At 31.0% G+C, this 16,660-nt stretch overlaps 1 protein-coding gene across 1 annotated transcript in view; it reads right to left on the bottom strand.

Annotated features, from left to right (window-relative positions):
- Positions 1-16,660, bottom strand: part of LOC107439503 (O-acyltransferase like protein-like) — a 42,554-nt gene that overhangs the window by 7,603 nt on the left and 18,291 nt on the right. The window contains exons 4-12 of the mRNA XM_016052133.3: positions 13,984-14,071; positions 12,262-12,353; positions 12,005-12,175; positions 8,390-8,483; positions 6,794-6,886; positions 5,593-5,758; positions 5,422-5,501; positions 3,672-3,794; positions 54-174 (exon numbers count right to left, since the gene is read on the bottom strand). Coding sequence (XP_015907619.1) covers positions 54-174; positions 3,672-3,794; positions 5,422-5,501; positions 5,593-5,758; positions 6,794-6,886; positions 8,390-8,483; positions 12,005-12,175; positions 12,262-12,353; positions 13,984-14,071 — 1,028 coding nt within the window. The remainder of the gene's footprint in view (positions 1-53; positions 175-3,671; positions 3,795-5,421; positions 5,502-5,592; positions 5,759-6,793; positions 6,887-8,389; positions 8,484-12,004; positions 12,176-12,261; positions 12,354-13,983; positions 14,072-16,660) is intronic.

Raw genomic sequence — 16,660 nt, 5'->3', positions numbered from 1 at the left:
GTGGCTAAAAATAATAATAAATATAGCTATTAGTGAAGTTGAAGATTGTTTACTTTGCTCAAGGACCATTTCTGTTTTTTCCAAAGAATGTAGCCTAAGGCCAACCCTACGCAATAAGCTCCAACGTGAGGATAAGGTCGGAAATAAATCAAATTCGCAGTTCTTTTGGTGAGTCTGAAATTTTAAAACATATGGTTAATGTATTAGTTTTACAATTTAAGTCATTACAAAAATTTTAATAATGTTGATTATTACTTTTTTGTTGTGTAACCTGAAATTTTTGTAAAACTGTTAATTTGTATTTTGTTGAATATAAGAATCCTTCACTTATAGTTTTATTAAATGTCATATTTAATAAGAAGCTCAAGAGTTGTTTTTGAGGATTTTAACAAATGTATATAAATTTCATGTATGATTAAAGAAATTATATATATATATATATATATATACACATCTGTATATATATATATATACACATCTATNTATATATATATATAAACAATTTTGGATATTTAAAAACCCTAAAAAAAGTCTCTGAGCTGAAAATAAATATATAACTAATTATGAATCTATTTTTCTCTATGGGCTAAACAGCAATTTCAATTTTAAATCTTTTAACAATAATGAATATATCTATAGTATTTTAAAACTTTAGAAAAATAACAAAAATAATAGGGGGGGAAATATATAATACCAAAAATTAAATTATTTATGACTTAAAGATTTAATTAATGAATGAATCAATAATTATGATCAACCGAATGCAATTAAAACTAAAGTCCATCGAGCTTCACATCGACTTTTTGTTTTATACTATATTATTTTAAAACCGGCGTTAGTCAGCTAACACTATTCTGCGTTCACGGCTATTAATGTTTAATTCTGTAGCCTTATAATTTCGAACTCACCCCAGAAGACAAGAGAATTCCTGGATCAAGCATTTTATTTTATTTTATAACCGGCGTTAAACAGGCGACTCAATTTTTGGATTTACGACTACCACTGTTCAACTCCGTAGCCTTGAAAATTTTGAAAAAAATCCAGAAGACAAGAGAACTCCTGGATCAAGTATTGGGAGAAATTTACCTTCATGGAGAACTTTTTGACGTAAATGCGGGAACTAACCTACATTTGCCTTACATGGTTAGTCTGGCGGCAAGGAGACTCTAACCCATGATCCGTCTACCACTGAGGATATTTTAGGTCAGCACTGTTGTCGGTGCAAGCCGAATGTGGAATTTGTATGGGCCAGGCATCGCTGAGATTGGAACCCGGTTCACCTCATTGGAAAGCAAACGCTCTACCCTCTGAGCCATCACTGCTCCTGGATCAAGCATTTTATTTTATTTTATAACCGTCGTTGAACAGCCAACCCAATTTTTTGGGTTTACGACTACTAATACTACGTAGCCTTGTAATTTTGAACCCAATTCAGAAAACAAGGGAAACCCTGGATCAAGTATTGGAAGAAATTTGCCTCCGTGGAGGACTTTTTGATGGAACTAACCCGCATTTGCGTTACATGGAGAGTAAAAACACGAAAATCTACCACGGTTAGCCTGACGACAAGAGAACTTTAGCCCATGATCCGTCCACCATTGCGGATATTTTACGTCAGCACTGTGGTTGGAGCAAACCGGATGCGGAATCCGTATCGTGGATGAAGCATTTGTTCAAACTAGCTTTCTTGGAAGACGTTTTGGTGGAATTAAACAGCAGTTGCATTATATGAAGGGCAAAACTTCCCACGGTCAGGCCGACGGCAAGGGGATTCTAACCCATGATCCGTCCATCACTGAAGATGTTTTACATCGGCACTATGGCCGGAAGCAGAATTTATACCAACCAGCCACCGTAGTTTCTTCTAAACGATTGGTACCATTTTGTTTGGGAAATAAAAGCGGAGGGTGCGCAATGCTCCACTGTCATCATAGTTGACTTTAATCAAATTGTAGGTGTCTAGAAATTCAGCATTAACCTCCATGACCTTTTTGTTACCTACAACTGGATGTTGCTGGAGTGCTTTACTTTACTTTATTATTTAAAATTGTGCAATTTCTCTTATAATTTTCTAAAAAATTAATTTTTTTTTGCTGAAATTAAATCTGTAACTTATTGCTTTGAATGCATAAATAAAAAATTGTACTAAAGGAATTTAATATTAAATTAAGGTTATTAGCTATCTAATTATTATTTATTAGAAAATGAAATTATATTTTCTTCTTGTATGATTCTTTATACCAAATAAAGTTTACATTTAAATCAAACAATTTTAATTACAGTTAGAAAATTATTTCACATCTTTTTTTAGCAAGCGTTTGTACTTGTTTAGTATGCTTCATGGATTATGTTAAAAAATCGTCATGAAATGAACTTTTATTTCAGTATAACATTAAGGTAATTTGAAATTCAGATTATATTAAACAAAAATAAAAAGCATTGGAATGCGAAAATTGAAAAAATATCTAAAAAATTAGGCCTTTAAGTTTTGTTAGTTTTAAATTTTAATAAAAAAATCCTGGGTATTTGTTAAAATTTAATTATGTTTTGGCTTAATTACTTTGCTAAATTAAAAGTTAATGTTTTGATTAATGAATATTGAAGGAAATTAAACCATTAAGTATAAAAGTTAATTTTTAAGCTTTTCGTAGTAAATTTTACCCAATGGTGGTAAAATAATATTTTCATTATTATTAATATTATTTTAATATGCCATTGTTGATAAATAATATTAAAAGAAAAATTTCAAACGAATAATATAAATAAGAAAGAATATTTTTATTTTAGTTGCATGTAAAAATAACTACATAATCGTGTTTTTCTGGTTCGTATATTAATGTATGATTGCATCAATTATTCCATTAATCGTACTTGCTAGCGTATGTTTTGCAATCACTAATTAAAGTATGTCGCAAAAATCAGCGATATGGCTGTCAATTAGAAATGAATTACAAATTACAAACAATGCCAAGTACAAACAAAATTACTAGCAAAGATCGAGTACAAGTCAAGTAAAGATCAGCATGTCAAGTACAAGCAAAGAACAGCGATATGGCTGTCAATTACAGTCGAACTCGTTTATAACGAGCACAAAGGGACCGTAACATTGTACTCGTTAAATCCGAGTGCTCGTAATAAACGGATCCTTAAGGCAGGCGTGCAACCAGAAGAGGGAGGGGGGCTTGGGAGGTCAAATGATTGAGTTTACTTAAAATTTAATTGATATTTGCTTACTTTAATTACATTAATTAATTTAATTAAATACTTTTCTTAATTTAATGACAACTAACGTCCCCAACCTGCAAAAGATTAGAGCGATAAGGGCAATTAAATTTCAGTTCGCGGTTTTTCTTTTGATTTCACGCATTTCTTATCATTTTGAAAAAAAGATAAGACAGAAAGGCTAGAAAGATGAGAAAAAAGATTGTCAGACAGAAAAATATTGCTCGCTAAAACCGGGTCTTGCTCGTTAAAAGCGACTTCTGTTCCATAGACTTAACATTGATCCAACCAAGTATTCTCGTTTCCGTCGGTAAATCCGAGTTCTCGTTAAATCCGAGCTCGTTATAAACGAGTTCGACTGTACAAATGAATTACAAATTACAAACAATGTCAAGTACAAACAAAAATCATTTACAAATGAATTATGTAAAAATTATTAGTAATCTTACTCTACATCAGGTGAAAAGAATATTACTGTTGGTGGAAGATTATTCACAATAGTTAAAATTCCAGTAACTAAAGAGCAAACGGAGGTAGTAAAGAATAAGAGACTAAACCCAAATGTTGGCCATCTAAAAGGAGGAAAAAACTATAAGTGTGAATAACATATAGTAAGTGTTCCTAATTTATATTTATCTTATGTGGCACCATAATCTCTAGTATTTCTCTGATTATTGGCAACACTATATTTATTATTCATTTTGTTAGGTTTAGTTAAGTAATAATTTAAGTAGTGTTGAATAGTTGGTTATACGTTAGGGATTAAATTTAGAATTTTGTATTTTTATGGAAATAAAACCTTAATTGCTTAGCAAGGAGGATCTTTGGGGAGGACCTTTCATTCATTCCTTCGTGGAGGACTTTTTAATGGAACTAACTAGCATTTGCATTACATGGAAAGGACAATCTCCCATCGTTAGTCTGACAGAAAGCAGATTTTAACCGATGATCCGTCTACCTTTGAGGATATTTTAGCTCAGCACTGTGGTCGGTGCAAGCCGGGTGCGGAATTCGTATTCACCAGCCATCGCTGGGATTTGAACTCGGATCACCTCATTGGGAGGTGAACACTGTATCCCCTGAGCCACCATGGCTCATATTTTCTTATTTGTAAATAATGTTTTTTTTTATAATTTTGTTAATTATTTATGGAATTAAGGTTGAAGCCATGCTGAAATACAGAAGTTCTATGCCACGTTCTCAAAAGAAAAACCGCTTGACTGTTTTAACTTCACAGCTATTATGAATCATTATTATTAAACAGCCTTTTACTGTATTTCATATTTTTAGGACCTTGTCAAAATATATATATATATTAGAAATATCAAATCAATAAAAAAAAACTTTTAAAAAAAACTTATTAATATTAGGGTAGCAAATTTAAACAGAAAAAAAAAACTCTTTAAATGCTGGTTAAAATTGAGAGAAGTTGAAATTCAATTATTAGAAAAACCTGTTAGTTTCATACAGTAATCAAATTGAATTTGATGCTTTTAATCCCACCTTTCTTAATGGTGAAACTTTGAGAACGTTTTATTATTTTTTTGATTTTTTATTTCATTATCTTATTGGAATTTTCAAAGTATATATTGATGGGGATAATTGACATTGTGAAACATTAAATATAATATTTTCGAAGAACTGCCTTATGTTTTTTATAACTTACTAACTCTAAACTTTTCATACTTTAAGTACGAATAATCTGAAAGCATTAACTAGACTATTTTAGACTTGAACTGCAATTACGTTATCTTTGAATATTTAACAAAAAGCCTACTTTTACTGTATTATATAGTAGGAAATGTATAAGGCTCAAGCATTTATACCGAGCGACAGGCATTTTTGTATAATCTCCTAATACTATAAAACATGTTTACACTACCGAAAAGAGATCTGCAAAAAAAATCTCATGCAACAGGGAAAAAAATGTTCCGCGGTGCAAACAATTAATCTTGTCTTTTCTTGTTTAGCAATCCATTTAGTTACTAAGTATAGATCAAAGGTAATTAATTTATGTCATAATTTATTCTTAATTTCCAAACAACAAAATTGATAAAATTCCTTAATTTTTTTGCCATTCTCCATTAGGAGATATGACAGGAAAGAAACACATTTCATAAAATAAAAAACAAAATTTAAAAAAAAAAACGTGAGTATGGAGGAAATTTTTAATAAATAAAGCAAAATAAATGCCCTTACTTGTATAGAACCGTCAATGCCAATGGTGCCAAGCAGTAAAAATGCATGTCTGATGCTACGTACCAAGTATGAAGAAGACACTGTGAAATAAATCTCAGAAGTTAAATAAATCTTAAACTGTTGACCAGTAAACTTATTCTGAAAAATATGGAGTTATGTGAAAAAATTTACCATGTTACTGAAGTCCACCCAAGTGTTGATTGGTAAAAATACTTGCCACCACCTTTGTTCACAATTTGAGACTTTTTGCCCTACCATATCTCTCCATAGGGGTCCCGATCCAATTAGAGGTAGCAAAAACATTAAACCTAATGTCGCGGCAACAGGTGGGGTCAACCTACGAAACAAATGAGCTGGTTTTTAATAAAAAAAATAGAATCAGAAATTATTGATTTTTAAAGGCATTTGAAAGGTGGCGATTATAATATTTCATTTTACAGACACTGCTAAGACATCAAAGTAAAAGTGATGATCCATTTAATTGTCAGTGTAGGCAGTCTGGTAGTACTAATTCAACAAATGCTACTAACGACTAGAAATGTAATACTAATTGCGTCTGTACGTTTTGCAACAGCTATTCTGTAAACAATTAAGAGTTAAAATATGCTGCTTCACTTAGAATATACTGTCTATGGGCAGCGGTTCCCAAATGGAGTCCTTAGGGTTCCGTGTAAAAGTTAAAAGGGTTCCGTGAGAGCAAAATGTTTTTTTTTTTTTTTTAACCAGTATTGAATTTTGAAATTTATATTTTGATCCAATCACTATATATTTCATATTTTGATAGTTTTCTTGAAATTATTTAAAATAAAATACCAAAAGAAAATAGCCAAATTAACTTTTAAAAAAATTATAATTTTTCTTACAACATACTGAATTAATTATGAAAAGCACATACATTTATGAAAGTTGCATTAGTATATCCCATCGCTCTTCTCAAATCAAAATTAATTTGCTAATAAAGAAATATGTTTTTTTAATAACCACTTTTGACACTTCTTTTAAGATTTCTATTTAACAGAAGCCGCAATCCACGTTATGTATATACACCAAAAACAAATTCTGAATTAAATGTGAACTGTTTCAGGGGTGCGAATTAAACTATCGGATATGAAACCTAATTAAAGATTATAGATGATAAAACGATGAAAAAAATTCATTTATCTTATTAGGAAAAATAATGTAGTCTTTTCTTAGTTAATCAGCTAAAAAATGTCCCTTAGTACTTTATTTATAAGTTCGGGGTTCCGATGAAAAAAAGGTAGATAATTTAGGGTTCCATTGCTGTAAAAAAATTGGAAAAACAACATTCAGACAAAATTGTTAATTAAAGCGTAGTATCTATTACATTATGAATGAAATAACGTGCTTTTACCTCCATATTCTATGAATGATATGAGATGCATAACTTATATTTCTTCCTGATTTTTCAATCAGTTTTAAATTTGAAGTTGCTACCAACAATCCTCTGGAAAAAAAAAAAACATTTTTTTTAAAAAATGTATCGCAAATAAAAATCTAAATATTAACATTTTAAGCATACCAAATATGGAAGTGAATTGGTTATTATTAGGAAAGTCTTATTTATTTATTCATTGGCTCTTCTATACTCTGTTGCAAGTTAAGAGAAAACCATTATACTTATGGAGAGCAGAACGTTTGTTTGCATCTAGGTGCACGCCAAAATGTTGTTAAAGCGCTAACGTAAATCACTGTCGCTAATTCTTAAAACAACGTTGAACGGTCTTCTTTTTGCTTGCTTTCATCGTGTGAAATGAGAAAAATAAAACTTATTGAATAAAAATTATTGTTTTATTAATAAGAATTTATAAAAAGGATAACTAAAAATTATAGCGAATATACGTCTTTCTGTTTGCATTTAATGATTTACTGATGAAAGAATAATAAATATATTTTGTCTTGCAGACGACTTTTTCTACAGCGATACAAAAGTAACAAAAAATTCACTATCTTGCATTTCATTTGTTAAGGGCATATCAGTAGAAGATGCGCCATTTTAGTGGTCCAATCAAGCTCAATGCTCTTGCAACGCCATATAGTTGTTCCTTTTTCAAGAACGAGTTCTCCTTATTTATCGAAATTAGTCGCCAAATCTAGGATTCCAGTAAGACTACGAAACTAAAACCTTTTTTTAATAATTATATAATACATATCGTAAAAGAGAGCACGAATTAAATTTCTATCCATACGAGTTTAACTTTTAAAATCTTTTATATTGTTTTGAGAGCATATTTAAATAATTTGATAAACTGGAACTATTGTTGTCGTGGATGATTACTTAAATCCTATACCGGAATGTTCTTTTCTTAACTTGCAACAGAGTACAGAACTTCAGTTTACTGTCGATTCTCAGTTTATGTAAAGTTATTATTTTCTAGTTCATATTGATAATCAGACTATTTTCTTTAAATAACAAATGAATAAAATACTATCATGTCATCAAGGATTAAATTCGTAAGATAGATATGTCAACTTTAACAGCTTATTATTTGATATAGGCTTAGCATTTTAACGTTCTATTTGTCTTATTGAAAATTTTATATCTTTCACGTATTTAAAAAAATGATAGTAAGCTCTAAGAAATACAAAAAAAAAATTTTTTTTTAATTATTATTAATTTATTTTTTTTAGATAGGAGATTTTTTAACTCAAGATTATGACCAAAACTCGATTATAAAAAAAGTAAAGTCGTATGCATAACTTGAAAAATATAGTTTTGGAAAGAAAAAAAAAGTGTTAGAGGTTTTTAAGTTTCAGTGGATTGTGAAAGTTTCTATTCTTCGATATTTTTTCTACTAATAAACCTTTGAGCATTTAAAAAAATCAAGTGGAATTTATTTTTCAAGCATCGATGAATGGCCCAACTCTTTAATCGGACTTATCGTTAACTATTTGTGTTTTATCAGATGTAAGAGCGTTGTTTAGATAGTTAAGAAAACAAATCACTTACCCAAGTAAGAAAAAGGTATCCACAGAGACCCAAGCATTGGTTATTATTTGGAAAAAAATGTCATCCATGTAAGTTTTAGCTTGATTTAGGCGTGCTAAAAAAGAATAACTTAAATGAATGAATTAAATTTATAATGATTTTTTTTTATTATTTATAGCATACTCGAAAACAATTGGTCGGGACAGCCCGGTTGGCAGGGTGCTGGACTCATGTTTGTGAGAACGAGAGTTCGTTTCCAGCCAACCGAAGACTCCACGTGAAGTAAATGGTGACTGGTGCTCGTTAAATCTGTCATGTCACAAAGTTCTCTATGTTTCCATAACAAATCAATACCTCTTTGGATACTGAATTGGATCGTTCTTTAGTTCAGATCAAAATTGAGATCTGTGAATAAATGAATGGATATATGAATGGGTCCGCGCCCTATAAACGGGTGTGACGTATAGTGTGGCAGAAGTTGAATTCTTAGCCATAGATGGCGCCAGTGGAAAGTAAGAACCATCGCACCCCCTCTGCCTTAATGGCTGACAAAAACAACTAAAAAAATTATGTTTCTAACCTTAAAAAATTAAGTGTTTGTGCATCAACAACAAATTCTAAGAAATAAAAGGTGGTGACCTTAAATATGCTAATAAGTAAATGCGGACGATATTTTAAATTACGAAATCAGACTGAAAAACATACTTTCACTGAATAAACATGTCTTTTTTTAGACGGATTTGGATTTCTGATTCCCAAAATATAGAGGTAGCCGCAATCTGGAAAATATGGTCCCAATAAATTGTTCAGGAGAGTGCTCCAAAGTTTTAACTCCTTATTGTTAATTTTACTTTTTGAGTGCTTCACCATATCTCGAGAACTTTTTCAGCGAACAGAAATTTTTTTGCACACAATTAGAAAATTCGTTTATCGAAAGATAATTCCGTACAAAAAACAATATTTTGTAAATATTCATTATTTTTTATTATTTCATTTAACAATAGTCGAAATTTTTTTTTAATTTTAAGGTATATAATTTTTTACATCATTTTAAAGTATGTAATTTTACATGGCAAAATACAAAATTTGAACGAAATTGAATTTCAAAAAAGTCAGATATTTAAAATTCGATTTCCGGCAACTATTCGACCTATTTTTCTCAAATTTTGCATTTTGAAATTACAAAATTTAAGAAATGTAAAATTACAACTACACCGGGACACCTATGTCTTGCAGATATTTCTAAAAAAAACCTATGGGTTAAATAAGCCTGAATTTTATACAAATGCGTGTTTCATTGGTTTTCTATGGTGATAATAACATTTCAGTCAAATCGGCTAAGTATCATCTTTTTTACCTTATTTTATTTAACAAAGTCGTATTTTGTTTTGTTATTAGAAAAAAAACTGGTCTTGAAAGGGTTAAAGTTATGTATTTTTTGTTGTTGTTCTGTTTTGATTTTAATGCATTATTCTGTGTTATCTGTTAAGTTATCTTTTTACAAGACAACACAGATAAAAATGTCAACACAAAATTATAAACAATGCAACAATAAAAAATTGTAAATACACTAACATCATTCCTCATAATGCAATTATCGAAGAATTTCTTACTATTGATAAACAACACAAAAAATTATGATTACTACTACAATTGCAATTGTATCAAACTGTGTTTTCTCTAACAATAATAAAATTATTGAAGAAATTCGTAAAATTACTAAACAACAAATTGTAAAAATGTACTATAATGATTATAAACGCATTGTTCAAAAATTGTTGATTCCTTAACAATATAATTCAACAATAAGTCTCAGAATAGCACTATTAAAAAAAATGTACTGTTGATAGACAACGCAGAAAAACTGTATTATATAAAAATTAAATAATGTATTTGTAAAAATTGTAAGTCACTCAAACAATGCTACTCAACAATCTGTCGTAAAATGCAATTATTGAAGAAATCCGTACTATTGCAAAACAACACAGGAAAATTTTAAATACTATAAGATTTGTAAATACTGGAAGTGCAAAAATTAAAATTATAAATATTCTAACACTGCAATTCAACAGTATTTCGTAACGAAATTGTGGGGAAAAAATGCATGCCACTGTCAGACAACACATAAAAAAATATAAATTACATAACAGTCATAAATACAATAAGAATAAAAAATTATAAATGAATCGCTGTGTTCAGTAAAGACTTTCAGTTCCGTTAATAGCAACCCCAGAAAACTTAGAAAAAGCTATTTTCTGCCTTTTCTAATACTACAAAAAATCTAAAAAAAACGTGTTTATGGTTGTATAAAGTCTTGAAAATATGTGGCTGGAAAAAAAAATACGTATAACAAGAAATACATATAACAAGATAAATTAAAAATAAAAGCGCGAGAAAATTTGTGTGTTTATTTTTGATGAGTAGAGTTTTTGTTTTTGAATTTAAGGTTCATACAAACCCGTTACGCGTTTTTCCATAGATTTTGAAAAGTTATTACTGACCCGTTACGGGTAATCTAATTAAAATTTGTTTGGTATATGTGTGGGGTAAAATCCTAGAACAGTCCACCCCTTAGCGACTTTTTGAAATCTCGCCAAGTTGGCGATTATTACTGGAATTAACATTTTTTTTATATTATTAAAAAAGCAATTTAAATTATTAAAAATTCATTAAACTAATTTTTAATAAAATAAAATAAAAAAATAACTTTTCTTTACTCTGATATTTCTCTTATATACCTCGCGACAAAACATATACCAATCAATCACAGTGAAACCTAGTTTGGCAAGATTTCAAGAAATCGCCAAGGGGTTGCTCTATTCCAAGATCCACCCTATGTATGGTTGTCAAATGTAGTGTATCTACCACTACAAAAATACAACTCCAATTCACAAGTATATAAGACATGTTAACTCGATTCTGTGATGGTGTACATTTTCATAGATGAAGGTTGACATGGTCTGTAACTTCTCCTCCCACATTGGTGACCTTCGGACGTGATGTAAACGCGCCTATCTTATCAGAAACTCCCACATTGGTGACCTTCGGACGTGATGTAAACGCGCCTATCTTATCAGAAACTCCCACTTCGATCTGAACACGCCTACTTTAGTTAATAGTCCATATTGAACAGTTGAATTGCTACTTGTGACTGCGACATTATCCACCTCCTCGCACTGTTGCTACTCAGTTTCGATCACACTCAACGTCTGTCTGCATGCACTCGACTGCTAATGGCAACACAGAATCAAACATGACCATGAACTTAATACAGCTCTCATGATCAGCAAAAGTACGGTGATCTTAATACAGCTCTCCCGGTTTCTCCCAAAACACCGATGAACCCACTAGCGGTGTTCGTTCATCGAATTCTATCACAGATATAATTCTGGTGGGGGAGTACTGTAGCGTATCTACCACTACAAAAATACAATACTAATTCACTAGTATATAAGACATGTTAACTCGATTCTATAATAGGGTACCCTCTCATAAATGAAGTTTGACATGGTCTGTAACTTCCCTCCCCACATCAAAGAAGTGTGCTTTTATAAAAAAGAATTGTTTCTTTAATATAGCTTGATTCGTTAGAGTTGGTTACTTCTAAATGCAAAAATTGTTAACATTATTACTAACCTAATCCTTGGCGGTGACCAAATCCATAAGTATGAGCAAGTACTATCCACATTAAACTCAAACATCGAATGCCATTAACAGCTCCGAGCTTGGATTTAGCCCTTGAGCACTTTAACAGCTTTTTCAAGTTAAGAGACAACGAAAAGGCCAGAAGACTTTGTGGAACTCGCTCTGAGAAGGATGTAATTAAAACATTAGTCGTCAGAGTATAACTATCTGGAAACTTACGTTAAAGATAGAACTGAGATAATACATACCAATGTCAAAAATTCCAATTGGATTTCTGGATGTGTAAAGGTCAGCCACTGTGCCAGTTAGGATAAATATCGCAATTATCGAAAATATCATTCTAAACGAGAAAATAATGTTAAGAATTATTTATTATTATTTCGAGTATTATTATTTAATATTAAAAATATTTTTTTTTCGCGAAAGACGTCAATGTGCACATGCCCTGCAGTGGACTGATCGTTAAGACACGATTCCCAGCAGATCACCGAAGTCAAGCATCACTGGCTACGGTTAGTGTGCGGGTGGGTGACCACTTGGATAAGTCTGCGTTGGGACCGAGGGTGTTTAGTGTTGGTCCTCGTTAAACTGTTCTACAGTAAAGTGTTCGACTTCGCGTGCAGGTCGTCGAGCTACCGAAGCTGGGGTGCCATCCCCTCTGCAGAGGATCAAAATTGTGATGGCATGTCTTCGGATCATCCTGAGGGATGTTTCCCAGACCGTCGCCAATAGCCCATTGTGAAGCTCTAGTGCGACGTAAATTAACAACAACAGCATTAATGTGCACATTATCTGGATAATCTGCATATTTATATTTTATTTTATATCCGTCGTTGAGCAGCCGACCCAATTTTTTAGGTTTACGACTACTAATGTTCAACTCCGTAGCCTTGTAACTTTGAACCAATCCAGAAGACAAGGAAACTCCTATTTCAGTACCCCCAGAGGTATCGATTTGTTATGGGAGCATGGAGTCACCATTTCAGTTCATCAGTCACCATTTACTACGGTCGGCGGGGATCGAACCCACAAACACTTGGACATGAGCCCTGCGCCCTACTGACCAGGCTATCCCGGCCTTATAATCTGCATATTGACTGATTGCTCTACCGATTGCATAATGACTGATTTTATCCATTAAAATCCGGAATCAAGAGTTTTCCGCATTTTATCTAAGACAGTCGCGGTGGCTTAAGGGATAGAGCGCTCTCCTCCTAATGAGGTAAACCGGATTCGAATCCCAGTGGTTTCTGGTCTCAGCTCCCGGCTCGCAGTGACCACAGTGCGGACGTAAAATAGCCTCAGTGGCAGACAGATCATGGATTAGACTCTCCTTTAGGTCGGGTTAACCATGCAACGCAAATAAGGGTTAGTTCCATCAAAAAGTCTTCCAAGATGGCTAGTTTGTCCCAATGCTTAATACATATAACGGATTTCACACTTTAACGGTAACATACATAAAATAACTGAATTAATACGAGTATTACATATGCTTTTACGGTGGTGTGCTGTTTAGTAAAAAAAAGTATTTAATACTATAAATACCTATTGATCGGATATCTACATATTCACATATATACAAAATCATTTTGACAGATTAATATTTAAATACAGAAAAAAAAAAAATTTAAAAATTATACTGGAACCTGAGATTTAAGAGATACTAATATTGAAAATATAAGACAGTTTTTAATTATATTAAATTTGGTTGTCCATATGCAAGAAATGTTCAAAACTAAATGCATTTCCTAACATTTGATTTGGCGTGTTTTGAGTTAACTGTTTTATTTTCTAATATTTAAGAGAGTTACACAATTTTGCTCACTTAAATCTGATTGAATCACCATGAAAAGAATTTAAATACTGATACATTTTCAATACTATCTTACAAGCAACAAAAATTTTAATTTGAAACCCAGTTGAATATTTTAAAATGTATACATAGGAAAGGGAAATCAGCCCAGACTTACATAACTATGTATTGAGGTATTGTCAGATGAGTTACTTCCTTCGTCTCACAGTTTCTCACCGAAACTTCAACTGGAGCTGTCTTTAACACTGTAAAAAATTTCAATTATTTGATTGCAGAAAGGAAGAATTGTAAGTCGATGAAATGTAATTGAAAGCACTGAAAGTCGCGAAAATTGTCTTAATGAGTTTTAAACTTATTTAAAATTTTCGATATAAAGTAAACTGAACAATCAAAAGGTAGGCCTGCTCTTATTAACTGTAAAATAAGGAAGGCCCAACGAAAGGAGGCAACCCAATGATACCTATCTTAATCTAATTAGTGAAGAGATAGAAATATCAGAAAATAGTTTACGAATTAGCGCTTTCTTTTGAGTTTCTTTTGATAACTTATTATCTTATGCTCATAAATGAACATAGCATGTTTTTAAACATTGAAAATTTAATGTTTTTTAAAAAATGTTATTTAATATGCATTTCTGGACGGGATAGCTTGGTTGGTAGAACGTTTCATTCGTGTTCGTAAGAACGGAAAGTATGAATCTGGCCGGCAAGAGAAACTTCGTGTTTTAAATGGTGACTGGTGCACGTTAGATATGTCGGGGTCATTGAGTCCTCCAAATCACCCTGACAAATCAGTACCTCTGGAATACTGAATTGAAGATCGATCTTTCACTGGTTCAGGTCAAAATTACGGTCTGTGGATGTATGTACGAATGGATCCACCCTGTAAAATGGGCTGTGATATGTGTGTGGCTGAAATTGTATTCTTGGCCATATTTGGCGCTACTGAAAAACAAGAAACGCATCCTCTGCTTTAAAAATCACTTAGCTGCTCAAGCTGTTATTGGTAAGTGGCAGTAGAAACAACAACAGTATGTATTTCTTCGAAATTCCTCAAACTACATCTTACAATTGGGTTAAAATTATCTTATATTGTTGGTGCCGCAATAATAATTATGTAAATGTGAGTAAAAAGAATTTTATGGTCAAATTTACTCTTTGACGCAGAATTTTAATTAAACATATTTTTAATTTTTCTTCTTTATATTTTATTTCATTATTTTGAATTAATTTAGGTCAAAATAAGTGAAAAATATTATATTTATGATTTTAATAGTTAATGATTAGGAAATACAGTATAAAACACCAGTGTTTTAGAGTCTTTTTCCGCGTTAAAGGTAAAATCTTCCAAACACAGCTTACTTCTAAACAATATTTTTTTTTTAATTTGCAGTTATTTAGATCTAAGAGAAACAGTAATTCATCATTGAAATTTATTTAAGTTACGAAGTTAACTGTAGGTAAATTTTTGAATATGAATGAAAAAAACTTTAAACTTTTTTTTTGGAGTTCATATTTTAGTGAAATTATAATTCCGATAATCTACCAGATGTTTTATAATAACTATTAGATTGTTTTTTTATAATTAAAAAACGCCAGAATATACTTTTGCTTGTCAATTCGCTTGGTGTCTGGGCAAAATATGTAAAAAAAGAACACCTGTGTCCCATCTGCATTAATGGTTTAAAGTCTTTTTTAATCTCTAAATAAAATTAAAAAGTACTCTCTTTAATTTTTATACTTGAAAATAAATTAGAAAAAATGACCTGCACTTGTTAGTAATTGGGTTAAATTTCAAATCAAACTTTAACTGGTTTATAATTGTCTAGACGGTCGATTCTTAATTAAATTCTGAATTTCAAGCAGTTAAAAATCACGTGTTTATACTTTTCAGCAATTAAAACTTAATTAAATTGCCATCATTTTTTTTTAAGTGCATGTTATTATATTAAGAGCATTAGAATCATTTGTAAATATTCTATACGCGAGTAGTGTATTACTAAATATTTCTTACCGATGATCAAAAATAGTTAGTAAATAGTTCATTAACTAAAAGAAAATAGCAAAGATAAATTACAAATACAGAATAAATTGTTAAAGGAATGACATGGAGTTGTGAAACTTAATTACTTTCAACTTTAAAAACGACATCATGGGCGTCATTTGTAGGTCATATGCTAAGTAAGCAAAATTAACAAAACTATGTAAATATTTTACATATTTTTTGTTTTAGTTTCATGTCAAAATAGAACTAATTGCTAACATTACAAAACACCCTGTAATAGGCTGTATAAGAAAACCCTTTTTTTACGAAATTCAAAATTCGATGGATTCAAATCGATAAAAGGTTATTACTAGACGTTCCATTTACATACCACTTTGTTTTTCCAAATTCAAAAACAATTAGGTCTTCTGAAATGGGCTTAAACTTTCCTTTTTCAAATTAAAAACGTTAATTTAAAATTTCAGAAGCGCAAATGTTGCTCAACTTTTAGTTTTAAAGTTAAAAAATTTTAAGTTCATGATGTAAGGCATATATATATATATATATATATAGTTTCGAAGTCCCTCAGAAATCCTTTCCCACAGACACATCTTCATTTTCTTGGAAACTTATCTTTCAAACTGCTAATAATCACACCTTTTCTCTGGGGAAATATCTGACAAAAGCCTGAGGGACAGAAAGAGACGCAGGTCCTCTTCTTTACAAATTCTTTTTATGTAATGTGTTTATCAATGACTTATGTGATCACATAATTGCTTTTTGAAATTTTCAAGCAAAATGAAAGAATAAAAATAAAATAATTTTTTTTAAATTTTTTCATCTTTTTTTTT

Source organism: Parasteatoda tepidariorum, chromosome 6, assembly GCF_043381705.1.
Source record: "Parasteatoda tepidariorum isolate YZ-2023 chromosome 6, CAS_Ptep_4.0, whole genome shotgun sequence".
Classification (NCBI taxonomy): domain Eukaryota; kingdom Metazoa; phylum Arthropoda; class Arachnida; order Araneae; family Theridiidae; genus Parasteatoda; species Parasteatoda tepidariorum.
Note: the sequence above shows the minus strand (reverse complement) of the source record. Positions and strands in the feature narration are given on the sequence as shown.